General features: G+C 37.6%; 1 protein-coding gene across 2 annotated transcripts in view; it reads left to right on the top strand.

Annotated features, from left to right (window-relative positions):
• TRIO (trio Rho guanine nucleotide exchange factor) overlaps positions 1-20,390 on the top strand; it is a 248,556-nt gene that overhangs the window by 163,109 nt on the left and 65,057 nt on the right. For both annotated transcript variants that reach the window (XM_030267063.4, XM_032746898.3), the window contains exons 29-34: positions 1,300-1,411; positions 3,386-3,576; positions 6,516-6,617; positions 8,754-8,896; positions 9,496-9,595; positions 17,734-17,977. In XM_030267063.4, coding sequence (XP_030122923.4) covers positions 1,300-1,411; positions 3,386-3,576; positions 6,516-6,617; positions 8,754-8,896; positions 9,496-9,595; positions 17,734-17,977 — 892 coding nt within the window. The remainder of the gene's footprint in view (positions 1-1,299; positions 1,412-3,385; positions 3,577-6,515; positions 6,618-8,753; positions 8,897-9,495; positions 9,596-17,733; positions 17,978-20,390) is intronic.

Below are 20,390 nucleotides of genomic sequence, written 5' to 3'. Positions count from 1 at the left end.
AATTAAGGAATTAATTCCAGCAATTATTATTTTTAGTATGAATATGCTTTAGCCTGCTAGTTTATGGAAGTGGTGGGATAGATTGGTTTCATCAGTGTTTGCAGAGCCAGATATGCTTTGCTGCATAGTAAAATGGATTTGTGTGATGGTTGCTGGGTTTCTGTGTTGTCTTTCCTTTTTTTTTTTTTTTTTTTTTTTTTTTGTAATAGGAGAGAGATGTATAGTATGGTAGGACTAAGAGCCTGAAACTTGAATGATAGACGAAACATTTTGCAGTTTTGGAAGATTCACTTGTCTTTCCAGATGGTATTGAAGCTGCTCCTCTGCTCCTCTTCTGTGCCTATGAGAGATACGTAGTTAATTTCACTGTTCTGTGGAGTTATCATGCAAAATTTAGGTGGGATCATGTAGTGTTTTGCTGTGATGGTGGTATTGGCAATTGAATAAAAATATTGTAATGATCATTACATGGCTTTCCCTTTAAAAAGAGGAAAAGGAATTTAACCTGAGGGAATGAATTAAGTGGGCTTTTTGAATAACAGCAGGAACATAATATGCCCTTTTGGTTATGTAACCTACATTTTATGTTGATACTATTCAAATGCTTGAAAGCTGTCAGGAAATCAGAATATCAGCTCAGGCACTGTTACATTAAATCTGCGGGATGTTGAATGGGCAGAGAACTGTATTCCCTAAATTCTGCTACAACATTTCAGTATGTTAAATTCTCTAACTTCTGTCCATTACTTAGTGCTAGTTTGTACTGAAAAATTTTGTCTGTAGGTTGCTTTTAACTGTGTGAACACAGAATAGTCATTCATGGAATACTTAGAATACAACAGTGTAAATTCTCTTTATCAACAGTTGTACAGAGCAGGTGATTGGTGCAGTGGAGCAATGACTGACATGGGAGTTGGGAAGGGTCCTTTTGTGCTGCCCTGCTTTCCCCCATCTTCATGACTTAGCAGCTGCATTGTTCTGTGCCTTGATGTAGCACAGCGTCTGATAACTGTGTCTTTAACATTGCTTTAACCTTTAACATAACTTTTAAAGATTTCTTATTAAGGAGATAAACCTGTTTAAATTAGAAGTAGTTAACTGATGGCTTGGGCTGCTCCCTGAAGAACTGATCATGATAGAAACAAAGCACATGGTCATGTCATTGGCAGAGTAAGACGTTCAGAAAGATTTTATGTGTCAAAAATGATTTTTGGTTTGTTAGAACTACTCTTTGATTGCCTGTCATATCAATGTAAAAACAAATGATAGAGAGTTGTTTTGTCTGCTTGTCTTTTGCAGGAGCTGCTCACGTGCTGTGAAGAAGGTAAAGGTGAGATTAAGGATGGCCTGGAGGTGATGCTTAGTGTGCCAAAGCGAGCCAATGATGCCATGCACCTCAGCATGCTGGAAGGTAGGATTCAAGCTGCCTTTCCAATTCATTGTGTGCTGCAGATTAACTTTGTTTTGTGAACATGTTCTTTTCTTTCGGTTTGTATTTTCCATACCATTTTGGCAGGGCTATATGAGGTGACAATTTATTTACGAAAATAAATTGTTACAGTCAGCTGGTAGAGTTTTAGTAATTTTTGAAGTGTTCTTTAACCTTGATCTATAGTTGTGCCACTGCAGATTTGAAAAACGTGTAGGCTAATGAAGTAGTCCACTACTCACCCAAAATGCAATAGGTGACTGGTCAGATATGCTGGCTTTGGCTGCATTCTCCAACCTTAGCTTCTTTGTATGAGATTGATAAGTGTATTATTGGTGATTTTGCTCATTTATGTATCAAATAATTGTCTCTAAGAAGTTTGTCTTCTTCACATCTGTTTTCTGCCTGTTCCATAACAGACTTTTGGTTGAAATCTATCTTCTGGCAGTAAAATGTCAGCATAAGCCAATGTAGCCCAAGCCTGAGCCAGCATGATCATGTTCATGGCAGACAGTGGAGGTTGGATGTAATGCATCTATGTGCTTAAAACAACTTCATGCCAAAATCTGTTTTGCAATTGGCATGTAATCATTTATAATGGTACAATCATACATTTAGTAATAAAAATGTTTCTCTTGGGTGTTTAAATTTTTTGAGAAAAAAGCAGGGCCCTCTTACCCTACAGTTGCCAAATAAATACTTTTAAGTGCTTCTAGTCAATATGCCTTTTCTCCCCCTCTGCCTTCTGGTAGTAGCATGTAGCTTGTTATGGAATTTCCAGTATTGTACTAGATACTGGAATTTTTTGTCTTGGTTTGACATGTGATCCATGATAATATAAATGCTCCAAATTACCTCTGTTCCTTGTTTTTAAACAGTAAGGATGTTGGTCAGTTTACAGGATCACTTCCAAATGCCTGTTCAAGAGGTGATCTTAGTATTATAAAGGCTGACCAACTTTGGCAATAATCTTTTAACACTGGGAATGTAACTGGAGAATATCCTAATTTTTTACATAAGTTGGTTTTACAACAAATCATATGTGCATTGTTGAGTCATCCCATGTTGGACAAATACAGTGAGTGAGCACATTTCCTCTTTATCTCTCCAGAGGATTTTGAATGAACATCCTGGCAGAACTTGCCTCTGATCCTCTCCATGCTGTTGCCCTGTTCAGAATATGAGAACTGGCAAGCAGTTATCTATTTGAAATACATTTTGATACCACTCAGGAGAGTATGGTAGACAACTTTTGTTATCCTCCAGCTCTAAAGCTGTGCATTAAACTGGGTGAATGTGGTACCATTAAAATGGAAGTAAAATTGTTGGTATTCTCAATCTTCATATTTTTTTCATTATGTCTCAATACAAGTGAGCCAGCTGGTAATTACTTTACTGTGGATCAATTCTGGCATGACCAATGGCAGGCTGATTGTATGCCAACAGCTCCAAGCTGCCATGTTTCTCCATCCCCAGTTGGAACACATTTCTGTGCTCATTGCCCACATGGTAGAGAAGGTGTACTTCCAGAAAAGGTGGCATTTGGGAGCTTGCCTCTCTAAGAAGAACCTGACGTGCTCTATGTCTTTGTAAGTTGCTTACTTTCTACAGTGGTAGAAGGCTCATAAGAGAAATCATTTTCATCACAGAAGAGGTTACCAAAAGCTGACAAAGACAGATTTGTCATTTGTTGGTAAAATATTGCTCAGAGTTGATTAAGTTCTTAATCTTAACATCTTAGTTGGATGTCTGAATTTAGAAGTATATTTGAGTTGCAGTTACATTTTGTATACTGCAGTCTTAAAAATCTTGGTTTTAGTATTGTTTTCTTGGAATCTTATGTTTTGGAAGTTGTGTAAGAGAGAAAAAATCATACAGTTTTAAGAACAGAAGCTGTGCTTTTTATGTTACTTGTATTACCAACTTTTCATGGTGAATCTGTCCTTCTGTTTTTAGGCTTTGATGAAAATATAGAATCTCAGGGAGAGCTCATCCTTCAAGAATCCTTCCAAGTGTGGGACCCAAAAACCTTGATTCGAAAGGGAAGAGAGAGGCACCTTTTCCTTTTTGAGATGTCCTTAGTTTTCAGTAAAGAAGTGAAGGACTCAAGTGGAAGGAGCAAGTACATTTACAAGAGCAAACTGTTTGTAAGTATGGGAGAGCCAACTGATCATATTTCAAACAAGAAATATTTCTAGACAACAAAACTGTCTAGACTAGGCTTCAGCTAAGCTCAGGTGATTTAAGTGTGCCTGAAAAACTGGAAATACTATTAAAGAGCACTGAAAAGAACAGCCTTGGAATGTATAGACTGAATCTCACTTTGGTGCTTTCTCTTGATTTTGAGGAGAAAGGATAGGTTCAAAGCAACTACTGAAGGATACATGTCAGTCTTGGTATGTCAGGTCAAATGAAAATCAATATTGGGCTAGACTGGTTTTGTCTTAATTGTGTGTTGGTTGCACATTCTTTAACACTTATTTGTATAAAGCAGAAAAATGGAAGGAGTTGATGAGCTGCCTTCAACTTTCTTGATTACTATTGCTGTTAAGGATTTGTTTTAGTGGATATCCTACATCTACTGATTGGGGAAGGCAAGAACTTTGTTTTGGAAAAGTTCATTCCAGAATGTTTGCTGAGACCAGTAGTCTTACAATAAAGTTCTGCATATAGAATTATAGTACTTATGGTCTACTGAAAGGATGTAAAGATGGAAATGTTTTTCTCCTCATCTAAAAAAAAAAAAAAAAGAAAAAAAAAAGAAAAAGTCCAAAACCTCCACTCTTGCTTTCCTTATCTCTAGAATACATGCTTTACAAAATATGACTCTGGAATTCACATCCTTGCCTTCCTATCTTGTTGGATGACTTGGGTGAGAGCAGTATTCACACCCCTTGGCTATTTAAGTAGCCAAGTGGCAAGACAGTCTCCCGTGGCTTGTTCTGCATCTATCGAAGGCAGGATTAGCTTTTATACCAAATAGTTTAGAGAAAGTACTTGAAATTACTTTCCTTCTCAGAACTACACTCTAGAAAACATTATTCTTGTATTGACCCTATTGGAATATATAACTAAGTCTAGATGGTATAAATACTGAGTCTTTTCTATGTGCTTCTTTTCCTTCATTCATTCCCACTTCTGTGTCTAAACTGGTAAAACAGGTTGGAGAAAAAAAAAACAACCAAACCCTCTTTCTTCCATATCTTTCTTTGCATATTCTGTCACTTCATTTCCAACACTTACTTTCCTTCCTGATACTAGTCAGCTAGCAGGTAACACAGCTGCTGCTGTTTGTTGATCACATCTTTCTTTGGTGCTCTTAAGAGCCCCAAATAAAAAAAAATGCTGGTATATTGGAGAATATTAATAGCTGCAAAGGGATTATGTGGGAGAGTCAACAAAACTGAAAAATCAGTTCTGTTAAAAATCATCAGGTCAGTTCCTCTGGCAGGAATTTAGTAGTAGCTTTAGGTCTTAGAGAAGCTGATGGAAATCTTGAAGACTGTCATTGTACCTCGTTTTTTAAAATACAAGGATTCTTTTTATTGTCGTATTCTATCTGGCAAAATACCCTGTAGTGCAGCTTACTATTATAACAGCTCTTATAGTTTAATTTTTAGAAAAAGCATGGTTTGAAAACATGCATGTTGATTTGAGCTGAAGATCTTTTTTGTATGCTCTGCTATCCTATGACTTTACAAAAATGAGGTCCTTCTTTTTGCTTTGGGCATCAGGATTTCCCTAGCACAGCATACTCAATGGCATTAGATATATATATATATATATATATACACACACAACAAACGTATATGGGCAGAATGTGTTAATTAACTCATTTGGCAAGAGATTTAAGTGTCCAAGAACAAATGCCTAAGGAGGGCTGTGGGAAAAAAGGCAGGCAGGTATTACTTTGACAGAATACTCTCCCAGTCACCAGTAAGTGGATATTTGGGAGCTTCCTCACCTCAGTGTGGTTTCCATGCATCCAGTAACCCACAATGATTTCTGATCTGTGAGCCTGTCCTAGAAAGCCACATGCAGACTTAGCATCTTTTGCAGAGAGCTGTGTTGATCAACTGCCTATTAGGCAAAGACAGTTGTGTGTGGAAGTGTAGATATTGGGATGGGATTATTTTAGAAGAAAAAAGTAACTAAAGAGCTTTCACCCACCCACACCAAAAAAAACGACAAATTGACATCCACGTGAGACAAGAAAAAAAGTACCTTTACTCAGGTATTGGGTATCCAGCATCTCATGTGTTGAAGTGTGTACATGCTAATGATGATGTGTATGAGGGGAAAAATACAGCTTCTAATCGTGTGAGAATACTTAGCAGCTGTTGGGGGAGTGAGGGTTCTTCTAATTTGAGCTGTATTTCTTAGTTTGTAAATTTTTTTTGGAACAGAGCCTGTATGAATTGTTTAAAGTGGAAGCCAATTCATATGAGTGAGATTATCCAGTCAGAAAATGAAAACATTTCGGATGATAATTAGCTATTAAGGTCTGACATAAGAGCATTCCTACGGACTGATTGTTCATGTAGTTGTGGCACAAAATTCTCCAGGGAAACTACATTTCTGAATTATTTCATCTGTTTCATAGGGAAAGAAGCACACTAGGAAAGGCTCATTTGGCAGAAAAGAAACCAGAGTTTTAGAAGCTATCAAGAGAATTCTTAAGCATATCTTATCTGAGAGAGAACATGAAAAACTAATAGTGAGTGTTCTCCAGTGGAAAGGAATAGGGAGAGAAGCCAAAACTACTTTTTGCCAAGCATCTTCTTCAGAGTTATAAGGCTTTTACTGTCAAGTCCAAGAACATAAATAAGCAATTCGGTATTGAGATTGTAAGTGTTATTGTTTATTGTCACTTTATAGAAAAGACTGTTAAACTTGCAGTTCTTCCTTTCTTGAAGAGACCTCACACTGCACCAGAATAAAGGATTCTCTCTAGCATATGAGTTAGCCTTAAGCTTCCAAAAACCTCTTCAAATAGCAGTCCTCAATTTTGTATATTATTAGCATGCTTTTGTTGGCTTCTGAGAAAAAATGCTGTGTGGTCCTAACAATTTTTTCTTAATTCTAGACTTCTGAACTGGGTGTCACAGAACATGTAGAAGGAGACCCCTGCAAGTTTGCTCTGTGGGTTGGAAGGACACCAACTTCAGACAATAAAATTGTTCTCAAGGTAATTTTAGCAGATGTGCTTCTAGTCTATAGCAAGTTTTGTAGATGTTTTTGTTATCTCCTTGTTGGGAAAGCAAGGAGTGATTTCCTGCTTTGAGAGGGATAGCTGCTGACAAATAATTTCCTTTGTATTCGCAGAGGTGCTGGTGTATATATATGTAACTCATGTGGTCTGAGAGCAGAGGGGAATCTTTGTAGCCTACTGAAGAATTAAACAGACCTGCTTTCACAAATGATAGTAGGGAGAGGTTTGATCCCATGGACTTCCATAAGCTTGAAGACTTCAGCAATTAGCTGACAGGGAGCTGGTGTCACAAAGAAATTATGGCATCAGTGTTACCTTTCACACTCAAGTCATCACTGCTTGTTGGCAATGCTGCTTTTCATGACCCATATTTTTCTGCAGAAAACAAAGACTGCAAAAGATTTTTATGTCTTTCTGTGGGCTACAAGTTTTCCTGAAGCTACTTGCCTTTGGATGAAAGGTTCATGTAATGCCTATAAATTTTGTGTCTGGGCAAGTTACAGGTGTCAGTAGTGCTCTTTGCCTAGCTAGAAGAACGGCTAAATCAGTGTTTTCTGTGATTATGGCATGTAACTCCTCAACTGAAAAACCTGTTTTGTAATACCATAAGCAGCTAATGGGTAATCTAGCATATTTTGAGGAGCTCTGTTGAACTGAAGCAAAGTTCATACTCCCATTTATAGGTTAATATACCTACTATTAAACTTGTTTGTGATTTCACATATATTCATAGTGAATATTAATAATGTAACTTAAAAATGGCCTATCCAATTCACATGTCCAAATTTGAATCTTTTCCTTGTCAATTACAGGCTAACAATAGTTTGCATTAGCTTTCTGGCAGCAGTCAAGGAATGCAAGGAAATTAAATGTAACATTAATGCATACTAGATTTTCTTTCAGTTTTTAATGTTCCCATAAATTCACAGACAATGTTTTGCAGCCTGAAATGATGCTCCTAGGGCAAAGCCAAATAAAAAGTTTTAATTAAGGTTTCTCTACATAAGATCACTTTAAGGTGTTTCTGTTCTGTGCTTTACTTAGTGCAGAGGATATTTAGAAAATTTCTATGATACATCAAGCTCTTCCACAATTTTGTGGACTTTGTTTGATTGTTCAGTTTTGAAGGCTGGAAACAAGCACTTCCTTACCTCATTAATATTAGAAGTAAATTCCATGAAAAACTAAATAAAAGATTTTTTTAAAGGTCATGTTTAGGTTATTTTCCTAAATGTTTTTGTTTTTAAAAGAAAACAAAATTCTTTTTCCTATCTGTCCATCTGTTCCTACAATTTTCTTAATCCTTTTAGAATTCCTGGTCATTATATATTTATAATATATTAAATGTTTATAATGTATTTGAAGACAATTATTTCAGGAGACAGCAATTAAGAGAAGTAGTATGTAATTAAGGAAACTATATATAATAATTTCTTTAGATCTGCAATAATATTTATATTTGGCAGCATTTCAGGTGCAGGGTTAAATTGGGCTAAGCAATCAGATTACAAGTCGGGCAGGTGGATATCAAGTAATTTCTGGAGTATTTAAAAAAATAGATATGTTGCAGGCAGTAATTAGCACACAATCCCTAAATTAGCTTTCTGCCTCAAGATATGTATCAAAAAGTGGGAAGAGTAATACATGAAATGTGTTGCAGTAAAAGTTAACTTCTTTTGCCAGTAATAGTAGATTATTATTCTTTTATTATTCTTTCAAATTAGAATTGACCTAAAATGTAGGGTGAGTTTAAAACACCAGCATTCAAGGTGTTAGTACTGGAGTTCTCTAAGTTATTACTAGAATTCATCTAATTCTCATGAGATGCATACCAGGCTTTAGTCATCAAGTTAAAAAAGTAAACTCTGAATTAAGGTTGAAATATTTTTTAAATTACCAATATTAATAGTGTTGAGAGGTGTAAAGTAGTGTTGGCGATTCAAAATCAAGACAGCCAGCTAGAATTTCCTTTTCTCTGTCCAGGTTTTCAGAAATTTTTCACAAAGTCATTCCTTGTGCATTCCTCTTTGTGTTTATTAGCTGACTATATGTGTGGATCTACTCAGCCATAATGGTCCTTTGTGGGGGTTTTGTTTCTTTTGCATATCAAAGGCATCCAGTATAGAGAATAAACAGGACTGGATCAAACACATCCGGGAAGTGATACAAGAAAGGACTATTCATCTGAAAGGGGCATTGAAAGAGCCCATCCATATTCCCAAAACTGCACCGACAACAAAACAGAAAGGAAGAAGGTAAGTAGTATTTCAAATAATCAGGGATCTCTAAGTATACAACAGTGCTCTTTCCCCTGTAATGTTGAATTTTGAATGCCTTTTAAGTGAATTGGACAAAAGCAAGAGTCATTTTGTCCACCTTTATCTTATCATTAATTTACAGTTTCCTGTAGTGCTGAATTTGTTGAGATTTCTGCTCTGAACAGTCCCTGGCCTGTGTAAATGAGCCATTACAGAAGGGATTTGGAGTTGCAGTACAGGATAACTGTACATTTTAGACTTTTTGCAATTCTGCATGTGTTACTCAGATCCTTCATTTTCCTTTTATGAAGCTTGAAATGTGTCATAAGTATCCTCCTTGCTAGCTTTGGCTAAGTGACTGTGCAAGTTTGTTGCCATATTTCTGGCTCACTGGTTGTTGCCTTAATTTTATGTGATGTATAGCTTGCAAATGAATCTCTTCTCTTACAGCAGAGAACAGAGTACTAAGTACTCTGTATCTGATTCTTGCATCAGTAAATTTGGTGTCTGTTGCCACACTGGGAGTGTCTCGCTTCCTTAACTAGCATGTTACAAACACAGTACTACTCTTGTAATGAAAACTGAATTCTTTGCAGAGATGGCGAGGACCTGGACAGTCAGGGAGATGGCAGCAGCCAGCCTGATACTATTTCAATTGCCTCACGAACCTCCCAGAACACACTAGACAGTGATAAGGTAAGTTTCCCGGGCATTGCTCTGTGCTGAGAGCAGATGATTCGTCCCTTAGTGTGAATTAGCACCCAAGATTAATCCTTAGTACCTTCAGAGAAGAGGCATGGAAATACTTGGTCTCTTAAAAATAGCAGTCTGCAGTAGAGAAAATACCTTGATATCATGGGGGAGCAGGAGCAATTGTTTAAATCTAATAGGTCATGAGGAGATTATGTTTGTGCCAATTTGAAACCATTTTGGTCTCCTCTGTTCTGCAGTTTGCCCAAAGATTTGACCCAGTTTAAAATGAAAGGGTTTTTTTTCCACAAAATTTGATAGTGATGCACAGAATTTTTCTTGATGTTAATCTCAGCCTTCCTGAAAGCATGCCATCTGTTTTTCATGTTGGCTTGAGGCTGGTGATTGCCAGAGTTACTGTTGTAAAGGAAAATACTCTCCAATGTTTATGGGTTAGGGAGTAGGTGTTCACTTTCTGGATGAAAACTGATGGAATTGTCCAGAAGTAACCCACCAGACTCTCATTTCGTACTAGTGCTGGTGTTTCCTTTCCTCCATCTCTTCCTGTAGATTCTGGCTGGCTTGTACTGTAAGGATACACAGTCCGAGTTTCCCTTGGGTGGAAGAAAGATAAGTGTCAAAAGAATAAAAATTTTCCAAAAACGTGTGTGTTAATAGGAATTGAAACAAGATTTCTGGCAAGTGAGAATTGTTAGGGCCCTGGAGGGAGGTAGAGATGGATAATAAAAGTTTATCAAACAGAAGAATGAATTAAAACACTGAAGATGCCTAGCAAATTACTTTAAAGTTTGGTTAGGGACTTCTGGTCTATTACCTCCTTGCACAAAATTGTTTTGATGAGCCATTCAAACTATGAAGATAAATGACCAGTATTCTTCAGGGTAGCTAAATGAATAGGTTCTCAGAATAATATTTTGACCATTCTCATCATCACCTAAAATCTGTGTGAGTTTTTTCTATCTTCACATGTTGCTCAAACTCTGTGGTTTGATTTTTCCATATGGAGAACCAGAGAGGAGGAGGGAAATATCAGATGCTTAGGTTGCTTTTGTATTTGTCAAGAACAGCCTATGTTTTGACTTTGTGCATTTGTACTGAGGTGGTTCTGTAGTTTTAGTAGTGGCTTCTAAAGATACCTGTGAGAAGAACAGTTGGTTAGAGGAAGAACTCTTTTGATGACTTTTGTTTTGCTGTCTTAGCATTCTAACTTAACTATTTAGGGATTTAAAAACATTGAGTTTTGTCTGCTAGCAAACAGTTCTTAAAAGAAGAGTTCAGGTAACCTGTGACACCCAGAAGCAAGCCATGCTCTCTCTAATTTCCCCGGCTGAGACACCACGCTGTGTGCATGCAGGCTGGAGGGGATGCAGTCCATCCCTGCCCTGCAAAGCCATCACCCTTCTGCTCTTGTTTGTGATGCACTGTTCACTAGGGTGGATAGCACGGTTGTCTCCTGATGCCGCTCTCAGGAATATTTCATGCATGGTGTGAGAATTGCTGAGAAAGGTGGCCAAGCAGAATGCCCTCAGGAATGTTTTCCAGTCTGACATGAGGAGGAGTCTTACCAACAACCTGTTCAACAGGAGTTAAAAGGAGAAGGAGAAGGAATGGAAGGAAGGAGAAGTGGAAAACACTTTTCAGTATTTTCCTGACAGGTTTTAGGTGTGATTAGTATCTGTATTGTTGTATTTCAAGTATTTTTGAGATCTTGCATTTGTGCATAAAATTTTTGTTAGGCTTTTCTTTGCCAAGAAAAACAAGCTGATGACTCCCTGGAAATCACTTGTGCTGTGTGTTGTATGTCCAAGGAAGTAATTTACTACTGTGCACTACTAGAAAGGGTGTGAATTAGCAGTGTAGCTTTGTTTAGTGTTTCTATTGTATGTTTTGGTTTGCTAAATACATTGAGAAAATCTTTAATCTATTTAAAAATGCAAAATAAAAATTATTAAGGAACAGTAACAGACCAGTGAAATCTGCAGGGTGTCTTAACACCGTTGCTGAGACTGAGGTAATCTCTCACTTTGGATGTTGAAAATTCATTAGCTACAGTCGACCTGGAATTTAAAATCAACTCTGCTTTCTTAGCCTAGAAGCTTAAAGTGTGTGTGAATTTCTTACAGAAATGGAATAAAAGAGTTGTACAGATTTAAAGTGCTGTTGATGTCGTTAGCCAGAGGAAGCAGTGGAGCTCCTTGGTCAAATTTGGAGCATGGAGCTAATTGAGATGGGATTCCAAATCAAGAAACATTAAAAACATTTAAAATTGATATTAAAAATATCAGTGATTCTTGGACCACTCATTTGATATTACTTGGTATTAAATATCACAGAAAATACTTGATAATAAAAATATCAAGTAATTAAAACCAGTAATAATTAAGTAGTAGAACTGTTTAGTGCTATATTTCTTAATAGTCTCTTGCTGAACATTCTTCTGTTCACATGTATCCGTTACTGAGGTTGAGAAAAGACAAAAAATACCAAACATGTTATATTAATCAACACCCAAGTAATACCATTCTTTTAGTTCCTCCAATTATGTGTTCAGACAGTTCATTATTTTAAAATAAATGTTTTGGTTAGAAGTGCTAAACTGTTATAGAGGAAGTATATCAAGAATGAAGTCCTTTATCCAAATGTCAATATTCTTTCTCACCTCCTCAGAGATATACTTTGAAAGAGCTGAAAGTCCTTAACCTTGATAGTAAGTGGTTGAATATTGTCCAGATGAACTTCTTTGCTTGCATCCTGTTTTCTGACATAATTTTAATTGCCATAACAACAGAGAATAACTTCACGATTAGCATTTTTCTTCTCCACCCTTGCTTTTAAGGCTAGAATTTTAACCTTTGATTGTTGGCTTCACTGTTGCAATGCTGCTTTTCAGTAATGACTGGGATGATGCAATAGGCCATATGTTTAAAAAGCTGACATTGACATCCTTCCCAGCTTCATGTCATCTGAAAATAGTGCTGGAAGGCAGAATTAGAAATCAGAATAATCTTGGCAATGGGAAAAAATAACTGGCAAAATACTGTGCAATGTAATAGGAACACACTTGAGCTTATATGAATAGGTAGAAATAGCTAATGAAAACTGAGAATCTGAAACCGTTTTTGAGAGGATGATTGAGAAACTACAGAGGCTCACAAGATGTTTGTTATTTAGCTGTGTGATGCATCTGGGAGGGCAAGGAAAGCAGCAATATATTGGCTTGTAGAAATGAGATGCTGAGGACACTGAGTCCTCATTCTTTACTCAGAAGTCATAAGGCTTCCATTAGATACTGCATTCAGTTTTGAGTACAGAATTTTGGAAAATCAGTGGTTCATTGGAAGAATTCTGAGGGAAAGAAGAAAAAGATTTATTAGAAGTCTACTAAACCTAACTTACAGGGCAAGGTAAAGAATTGGGGCTAACAAGTCTAAAGGGAAGAGAAAAGACAGGAGGAAAAACTTCAGGTTTTCAAGTGGGGAAAAAGGCTACTGCACAGAGTTACTCAGCAGTCTTTAACCTATATTTTAAGTGGATGGGATGAAATCAAAGGACTTATTTTAAAAAATATTGCAATAATACTTTTTATGGGTATGAACATGTGAGACCCTAGAGCAGAGTAATTGTGAAGGCTGGGGGATCTCCATAACTGGAGATCTTTGAGAACAGTTTGGATAAATGTTAAGGATTCACACAGATGTGGTTGATAGTGCTGTAGAGGAAGGGAATGAAGTGGACTAGGTAATTTAAGAGCCCTTTCTTTTTTATTATCATGGGGTATATCTTCATATTGCAAGACATGCTAAATATTAGCACCAATAGCCCTGACGCATCCTGAGACATTGTAAGGTATAATGGGATCCGGCATGAAATACAGGATTTTTGAGAGAGATTTCTAGTCCATAATAGCATCTCAATTTTCTGCATGAGTGCTCTTATTGTCCCCTTCTCAGTAAATATTTTGCCCTTCACCTTTTATGGCATTCCTTCCATTCACATTCTGTAGATGTGTAGCCAGCATTTTAGGTGGCTAACAGATAAAAGAGATTCTTGGACCACTCATCTGGCCTTTCACCAGCCTCTTCTCATTTTTAGCATTGTCTTTTGAACTTGATCCAGTGCATAGGAAATTAAAGAGTGAGGCTGAAGGAAACAATGTAGGTCTGATAGGTTTTTTTCATGCTTCTATTCAGTGATCTGGTAGAAACATTATATAATCCAACCTAGTATTTTGGTATCTGAGAACACGAGAGGCTTTCAGAAGAAAAGCTGTCATAGATTGCTATCCTAAATAGTAGGAATCATGGTAGCTGCTGTGGGTGGTCAGTAGGGCGATATTTTATTTGTAAGAAATTGTCTTTTGTGCTCAGCTGCTAACACTTTGTATTACTGCCTATGTGAAGTTGTATTTAATTTTCATGCTTTTTTAAGCTTGTATGTAGTTCTTTGAAAGACAGAAAAAGGACTGAAGCAACAGGAGACAACCAAGTATTTAGTTCTGCCAGCTGAGTCTCTGGAAGAGAAAAGGTTTCAATCAGTAGAAAAAAATGTTAATTAAAGAAACTAACATGGCTCTGAGTACACACCTCTTTTCAGAGTTGGAAACCAAGTCTGGACAGCTTACCCGGTCAAAGCAAAATGCTCATTATTTGAGGCAGAACTTTTGTGCTGTCCCATTTATTTTCTGCCAAAGTGCATTTTAAACAGATATTAATGATTTTTATTCTTGAAATAATTGAGAAATCTTGTTAGCTTTTCTTTGCTTTCCTTTCTTCTTAATGTAAAATTACCATGGAAAATTAAATTTAATTTGCAATCCTGAGAGGATGTTATATGGCCTGATATAAAGGCTCTTGAATATCTGGTCAGTCCGGGTGTTTGCAGGTAGTGGTGGCAGATGGACTTTGTGTGTGTCTGACTTCAGCAAACCTATGCTAAGAATGTACTCAGTCAGTGAGTGTTCACATGTTGGCGTTGTTTGGTTTTTTCTTTCTTTCTACAAGCGACAGCGACTAAAAGGCCCCAGAGAGGTGAACGTAGATGGTTAACATTAATTCCGGCAATGGCAAGGCACTATGTCCCATGATAAGCTGTTTAATTAAACCTTACGCCTTTTTGTCATCTGCAGTTCTGTTTCTGTCTGGCTCTTGTGTCTCATCTCTGTCTCTCCAGTTCCCATGTTTCAGACATAGCATCATTTATTTTTATCATGCATGATTAATTCGGTTTACATAAAAGGTTTCTTGAGACGGATGGATAAAGTATGTAAAGCCTTTGTTCAGCCTAAATTTGGATTTTGATGGTTTGTAACTCTTTTCCCTTCAGTGCAAGTCAGTGTCTCAGTTTCTTCTGTGCCTCTTTCTCTTCCCTGCAGCTAGCCTGGAGAGCCTTGCCAAAGCTGTCCAACAACAGCTGTTGAGCAACGCTCTTAATCACAGACTCTCCCTGCTGTCCAACTGCATTTAATCTGTGTGAAAGACGAAACTGCTTTCAGAAAGTGTGTTATGGAGAGAAATTGAGCAGTGAAACAAAGAGGAAAGAAGTGTCTCCTAACCACTACTGTAGTAGGCAGAAAGAAGGGAAGTTAACACAATGGAAGGAAAAATTGGTAAATGCTTTTTTTTGCTTAGCTCTCCAAAGTGCCATATGTATGTGCTGGGTCCAGAAATAATTGGTTTCAATATCCTAGCAGTAGTGGAAAAGTTCTGCCCTAAGTTACATGTAACAGCATAGGTGCATGTTTGAGGACAGTGTGGACCTAACAACCATGAGCAAGAAGTGTCTTGCATTCTGTACTGAAGTGTGAATGAGAATTGAATTTCAGGGGAATACTGGCCAACTAGAATATCTGATTATCACATTATCTGAAAAACTAAGAATTTTGTGTACTTTGGCCACCTGACATGGCCGTTGACAACCTTCATTTGCTTTTTCCTTTAGCTTAATATTATATAAAATACTTAGAAAACATAAAATCTGAGACCCTACTTTGTTTTATTAGGAAAAAGAGAAGAAAGAACAACTATATTACCAAAACATGGCCATTGCACCACTCACAAAAAATATACCTAAATCTCTATTTGTAGGAAATAAAGGGTTAGGAAAGCAAACAGAGCACCAAAGATATGCTCCTGTAGGTATTTAGGAGGAAATATAAGGACGAGATGCGGTTTCTAGCAAGTGTCAGCTTGTTACTGTGCTTGCACTGGATGGGATATGGACTCCTGAGAAAAATTTGGTCTGCCCTGGACACCTTGTGAAGTCATACTTCGTCAGCTTTTTTGTTAGTCCCCATCAGGCATACAGATGGTTTCAATTATTTCTGAGTTGGTCTGACAAAGGCAGCAACATAAATCAATACTAGAAAACAAGAGAAAGCTCTACTTTTCTTCCTTTACATAGCTTTGGACTAAAAAAGGGAGTGTAAGGGAACAGGAAACATTTTAATGAGGGAGGAGGTAACATGTTTTGAAGGTGTAACCCCCTGTAATTTGTGTATTGGGCCTGTTCAAAGAGACAGAGTAGAAGCAATTTTTGGCCTGTATCTAAATGGGTACAACCTGATTTTTCTTCCTTAAACACTAGATGTATGAGGGTTTTATGCCCTTCTTGGCCCCAGCATTACCTCAAGAACACTTCTGCTCCTTTGTAAGCACACACAAGCAATGATAGCCAGTGAGATTAGCAGGCAGATACCATGGGAAAGCTCTGGAGTTACTGCAGCCCATCTGCTAGGAGTTAGGTTCTGTCGTTTGTTGCAGACTTGAGGAAGAGAAGGTTTGAATTGTCCTTTGATCCTTACTGCGATTTTGCTGGTTTTGTCATTTGCTCTGAAATTCTTGCTTGATAACACATAGCATTTTCCTAGAAAAGTTTTTGTCCAGTGTTTCCATTCCAGGCTTGTAATGAAAACCAATAAATAAGAAACAATGCAGTCTTTTATCTCCTATTTCTGAAGCTCATGGGATATAGCTGGCAGTCATGAAACAGTCAAAAGCAACGTGGCAGGATCTGTGCAAGTGTGTTGGTGTGGCACTTGTTTCTAGACATGATGCAGCTGGACCTCTCACAGGGTATGATTCTCCTTTGTCAGTGTAGAGCATTGCAAGATTACCTCACTGAGCTGAAGGAGTTTACTGGCTTGGTTCAAAATTACTGAACACACAGAAGTTGAATGCCAGCTGAGATCTGGTATGAATGTTGCACTGAAGCAGCCAGAGCTATAGAAATGCTCACACATGAAAAACTGAAGTAGCCTGGAATGCTGTTGCCATAAGGAAGAAGGAATTCTAGAACTGCTTGCTTAAGTTGGATGGGTGCTTTGGCACTGAGCAATCTTGGGAACTTTGCAAAGTTCTGGTAATAATTTTCATTTCACATCAAAGCAGATAAAACACTCAAAGAGAGGAAACTAAATCTTAGGCAAAGTTACTCTAATGAAGTGTTTTGAAGAGGGGGAGGAAAACCTAAGCTTGCATGATTTTTAATTCAAGTTTGTGCAGTTTTATTTGGGGAAACCAACAAAAACGTGAAAGTTGTAAGCCTGTGTGAATTTTCTATTAAACAGTTAAGTATTTGGGATTGCTTTGTGAAGAACTTTACACTGACTTTTACAATTGTGTATGATGTCTCCTGGACGATTCTGTGACCTGTGTGTGTAAACTGTGAGTAGAGTGGGAATAAGACAGTAAGTTCATTTGAAAAAACTACCTCTTTCTCTCTTGAATTTGAAAGATAACAAAGCTCATGGGTGACTGTATTTAGTAATATTTGACCTTTTTTTTTGCTAATTATCATACATAAAATATATTCAGAAGTGACTGCTACTTCAGCTTTTAGGATAAGGAGCAGTCTAGCAAGAAAAGCTGCTTAAATCCTCCGCCCAGCACTGTCGCAACCAGTGTGCTTTGAACAATAGGCAGAGACAAGCAGAGTTAGAAATCTGTTCTAAAACGCCAGAGCTGCCTGATTTTGAAATGCTCTCTTCTTGGTATGGAAAGTCCCAGAAGCCTGCTATCTCATCCAAAATACAAATCCTGCCAGGAGTCCTAAATAGGTAACGGTGCGTGACGGATGGTTTGATAACGAGCATTCATCTGGCTTCTCCTTGTTTTCTCCCCTTGCAGTTGTCTGGTGGGTGCGAGCTGACGGTGGTGATCCACGACTTCACCGCCTGCAACAGCAACGAGCTGACAATCCGCCGTGGGCAGACAGTGGAGGTCCTGGAGAGACCCCATGACAAGCCTGACTGGTGTCTGGTGCGAACCACAGATCGCTCCCCAGCTGCGGAAGGCCTGGTTCCCTGCGGCTCCCTGTGCATCGCCCACTCTCGCAGTAGCATGGAGATGGAGGGCATTTTTAACCACAAAGGTAAGGAATGATGGGCACAAAGTCTAGACATCAGCAGTGTGAGTTTTGGGCAATGGAGAATATGGTGCATATGGTAGCTTCAGTGTTCTGCACTGCCTTGTTTTCAGCAACCATGCTGTCTTTTCCAAGAATAAGTGCTTGGCAGTTCTCAGCATTAAGGGAAAATGTGGCTAAAGATAGGGAAGAGGTTTAAGAAAATCATATCTTAGTGAAGAGTTATACATCATATTAGATCACACTGCAGTGATAGGAAAATCTGTACCTGAGAAGTGCTGAAAGTGGGGAGGGATGGATTATCAATGTTTCTTGAGAAACCCTGCAGTAAGAAGTAGTTTCCTGAGAAACCTTGCAGTAAGAAGGTTCAGCAATGGAAAAGGTAAATACACTCCTCCATAAGCCCTGGCACAGGAATTGTTTGTTTGGACTTTTGTGTTTTACTTAACTGAGCTTTTCAGTGTACTCCTGGCACACTTTTTCCCAGAGTGTCTCTGAGATCTTATTTTGGTTTTTTTTTCAGATGCATGAAAGAATATTCCCCTGAAAGGTGCAAGAAAAATGTGTTGATTTTTTTGAAAGGTTTTGGGGTTTTAGTGTACTCTAATTTTTTGCATCTGTAAACTATCCAGGCTCAAAGAGTAGATTGTTATTAGAGAGAATGCTCGCTTGCCTCATTTGCAGCTTCTTGAGTTTGCAGGCTGTGAACAGAAAAAAATGTGAACTTACAAAAAAATAGGAGGGGAAACAAACAGAAAAACAGTTTGTTGGAAGGCATTTCATCACATGCTATGGGAAAAGATTTATTTCAAAGAGTTTCTTATTGCAGGTAATAAGGTTAGCAGACAAGTGATATTTGGGATAATTTGTCTTCCAAAACACAAAATACTTGTTTTTGGAAAGTTTTTCATGAATGTAACCACAATTTTTAAAATTATTCAGTCCATTCCAGCTATTGCAATTTTTCCCATTTTTTTAAGGCACTGTATAAATATGCTTGACTAAACCAGGAGTGAGTCTGTGTTTCTTACATTAGGGGCAGGCATAGCAGGAACTTCCTGAATGTAGAGTGGTTAGGGGCTGGGGGGAGTTTGAAGGATTGAGCTGTATAGTTGTAGTAGTCTTTTGTCATTTTGTGTCCTACAATAATTTGGATAAGGAAAGCTTGCAGATGTTCTGATGATAAAATTGGAAAATATATAATAATACTGAATAACTTTTTTCTTCTTGGACTAGAGGGTGAAATCTGGATTTTTTTTTTTTTTAACAACACTGACAAGAACTGATAAATTTCCTTTGGACCTTAAGGACTTTACCTTTAAATGCAAAGAATTTTATTAGGAGAGGCAGATTAGGACTGGACTGTATATATATGTGTACATAATATGAAATACCTTGAGCCTGTCACAATCCCGAGGGACAGACTGAGCTGGTTACAATAATAACTTCTTTAATCAAACCAGTGGATGTGACCTGCATTCCTTTTGGTTTTTTTTTAGAATTTGTTTCGGGAAAATGGGGCAGAGCATTTCAAGGATACTTTACTTTGTTTCACATGGTGCTTTGAAGTAAAGAGTATTAATTAATTATATTAATCACGGACACTGAAGAAGAAGAGAAAGCCATTGCTAGAATGAGCATGATTTGCAGGGTTGAATGCAGCCTCAGAATTGCCTTCTGTCCCTGCCAGGCTTCCTGCGGGATGTTATGGTATGCCATCCTAATTCCAACTGATAAGAAGCAGCTGCTAATTGTTTATTCCCACATTGCTGGGTGTCAGGCTTTAGGAGATGGATATTTCATTTGTAAAGTTTCCCCTGCGTGACTGAAGTGAGTGTGAACTGCCTTGAACATGCAAGCTGGTATATAATGCTAAGTAGTCTGGAGAGGGGGGAAAAAAAGGGTAGACAAAGCACTTGAAACCACTGGATTTGTTTCACTTTTGTCCTTACCTTATCTTTCTACTTCTTGAAAGAGGTTGATAGTCTTCATTTCATTGAGGTATTATAAAAATTAAGCAAAACCAGTGGAGTGCTTTGATTTTATTTTTCCCTCCATAGTGGAAAGTACCTCAGACAATCCCACAAACCAATTGCTGCATTTGATTAAATAAAGCATCAGGGAATATGCTAATCAGAAGAATGGAAAAGCAATTACATTATCATCTCAGAATTGTTCATTGTGGGTATTAATTGAGGTATGTATTCCTAAAAAACACTACTAACCCTCTAACAAAGAACAAGTGAGTGACTTACATAATTTTAAGTCAGTCCATATTCTTGGGTGGATAATTTTTCATGTACTTCCTAGATTTCTAGTACTTAATTATGTACCTTCAGTCTTTACGATACAAATTTTCTTTTCCTTTTTTTGACAATAATTCAGTAAAACTTCCAGAGTTTTTGAGAGATTCAACAAA

The sequence above is a fragment of the Taeniopygia guttata genome, chromosome 2 (assembly GCF_048771995.1).
Source record: "Taeniopygia guttata chromosome 2, bTaeGut7.mat, whole genome shotgun sequence".
Lineage (NCBI taxonomy): Eukaryota > Metazoa > Chordata > Aves > Passeriformes > Estrildidae > Taeniopygia > Taeniopygia guttata.
This window is presented reverse-complemented; position numbering and strand designations above follow the sequence as displayed.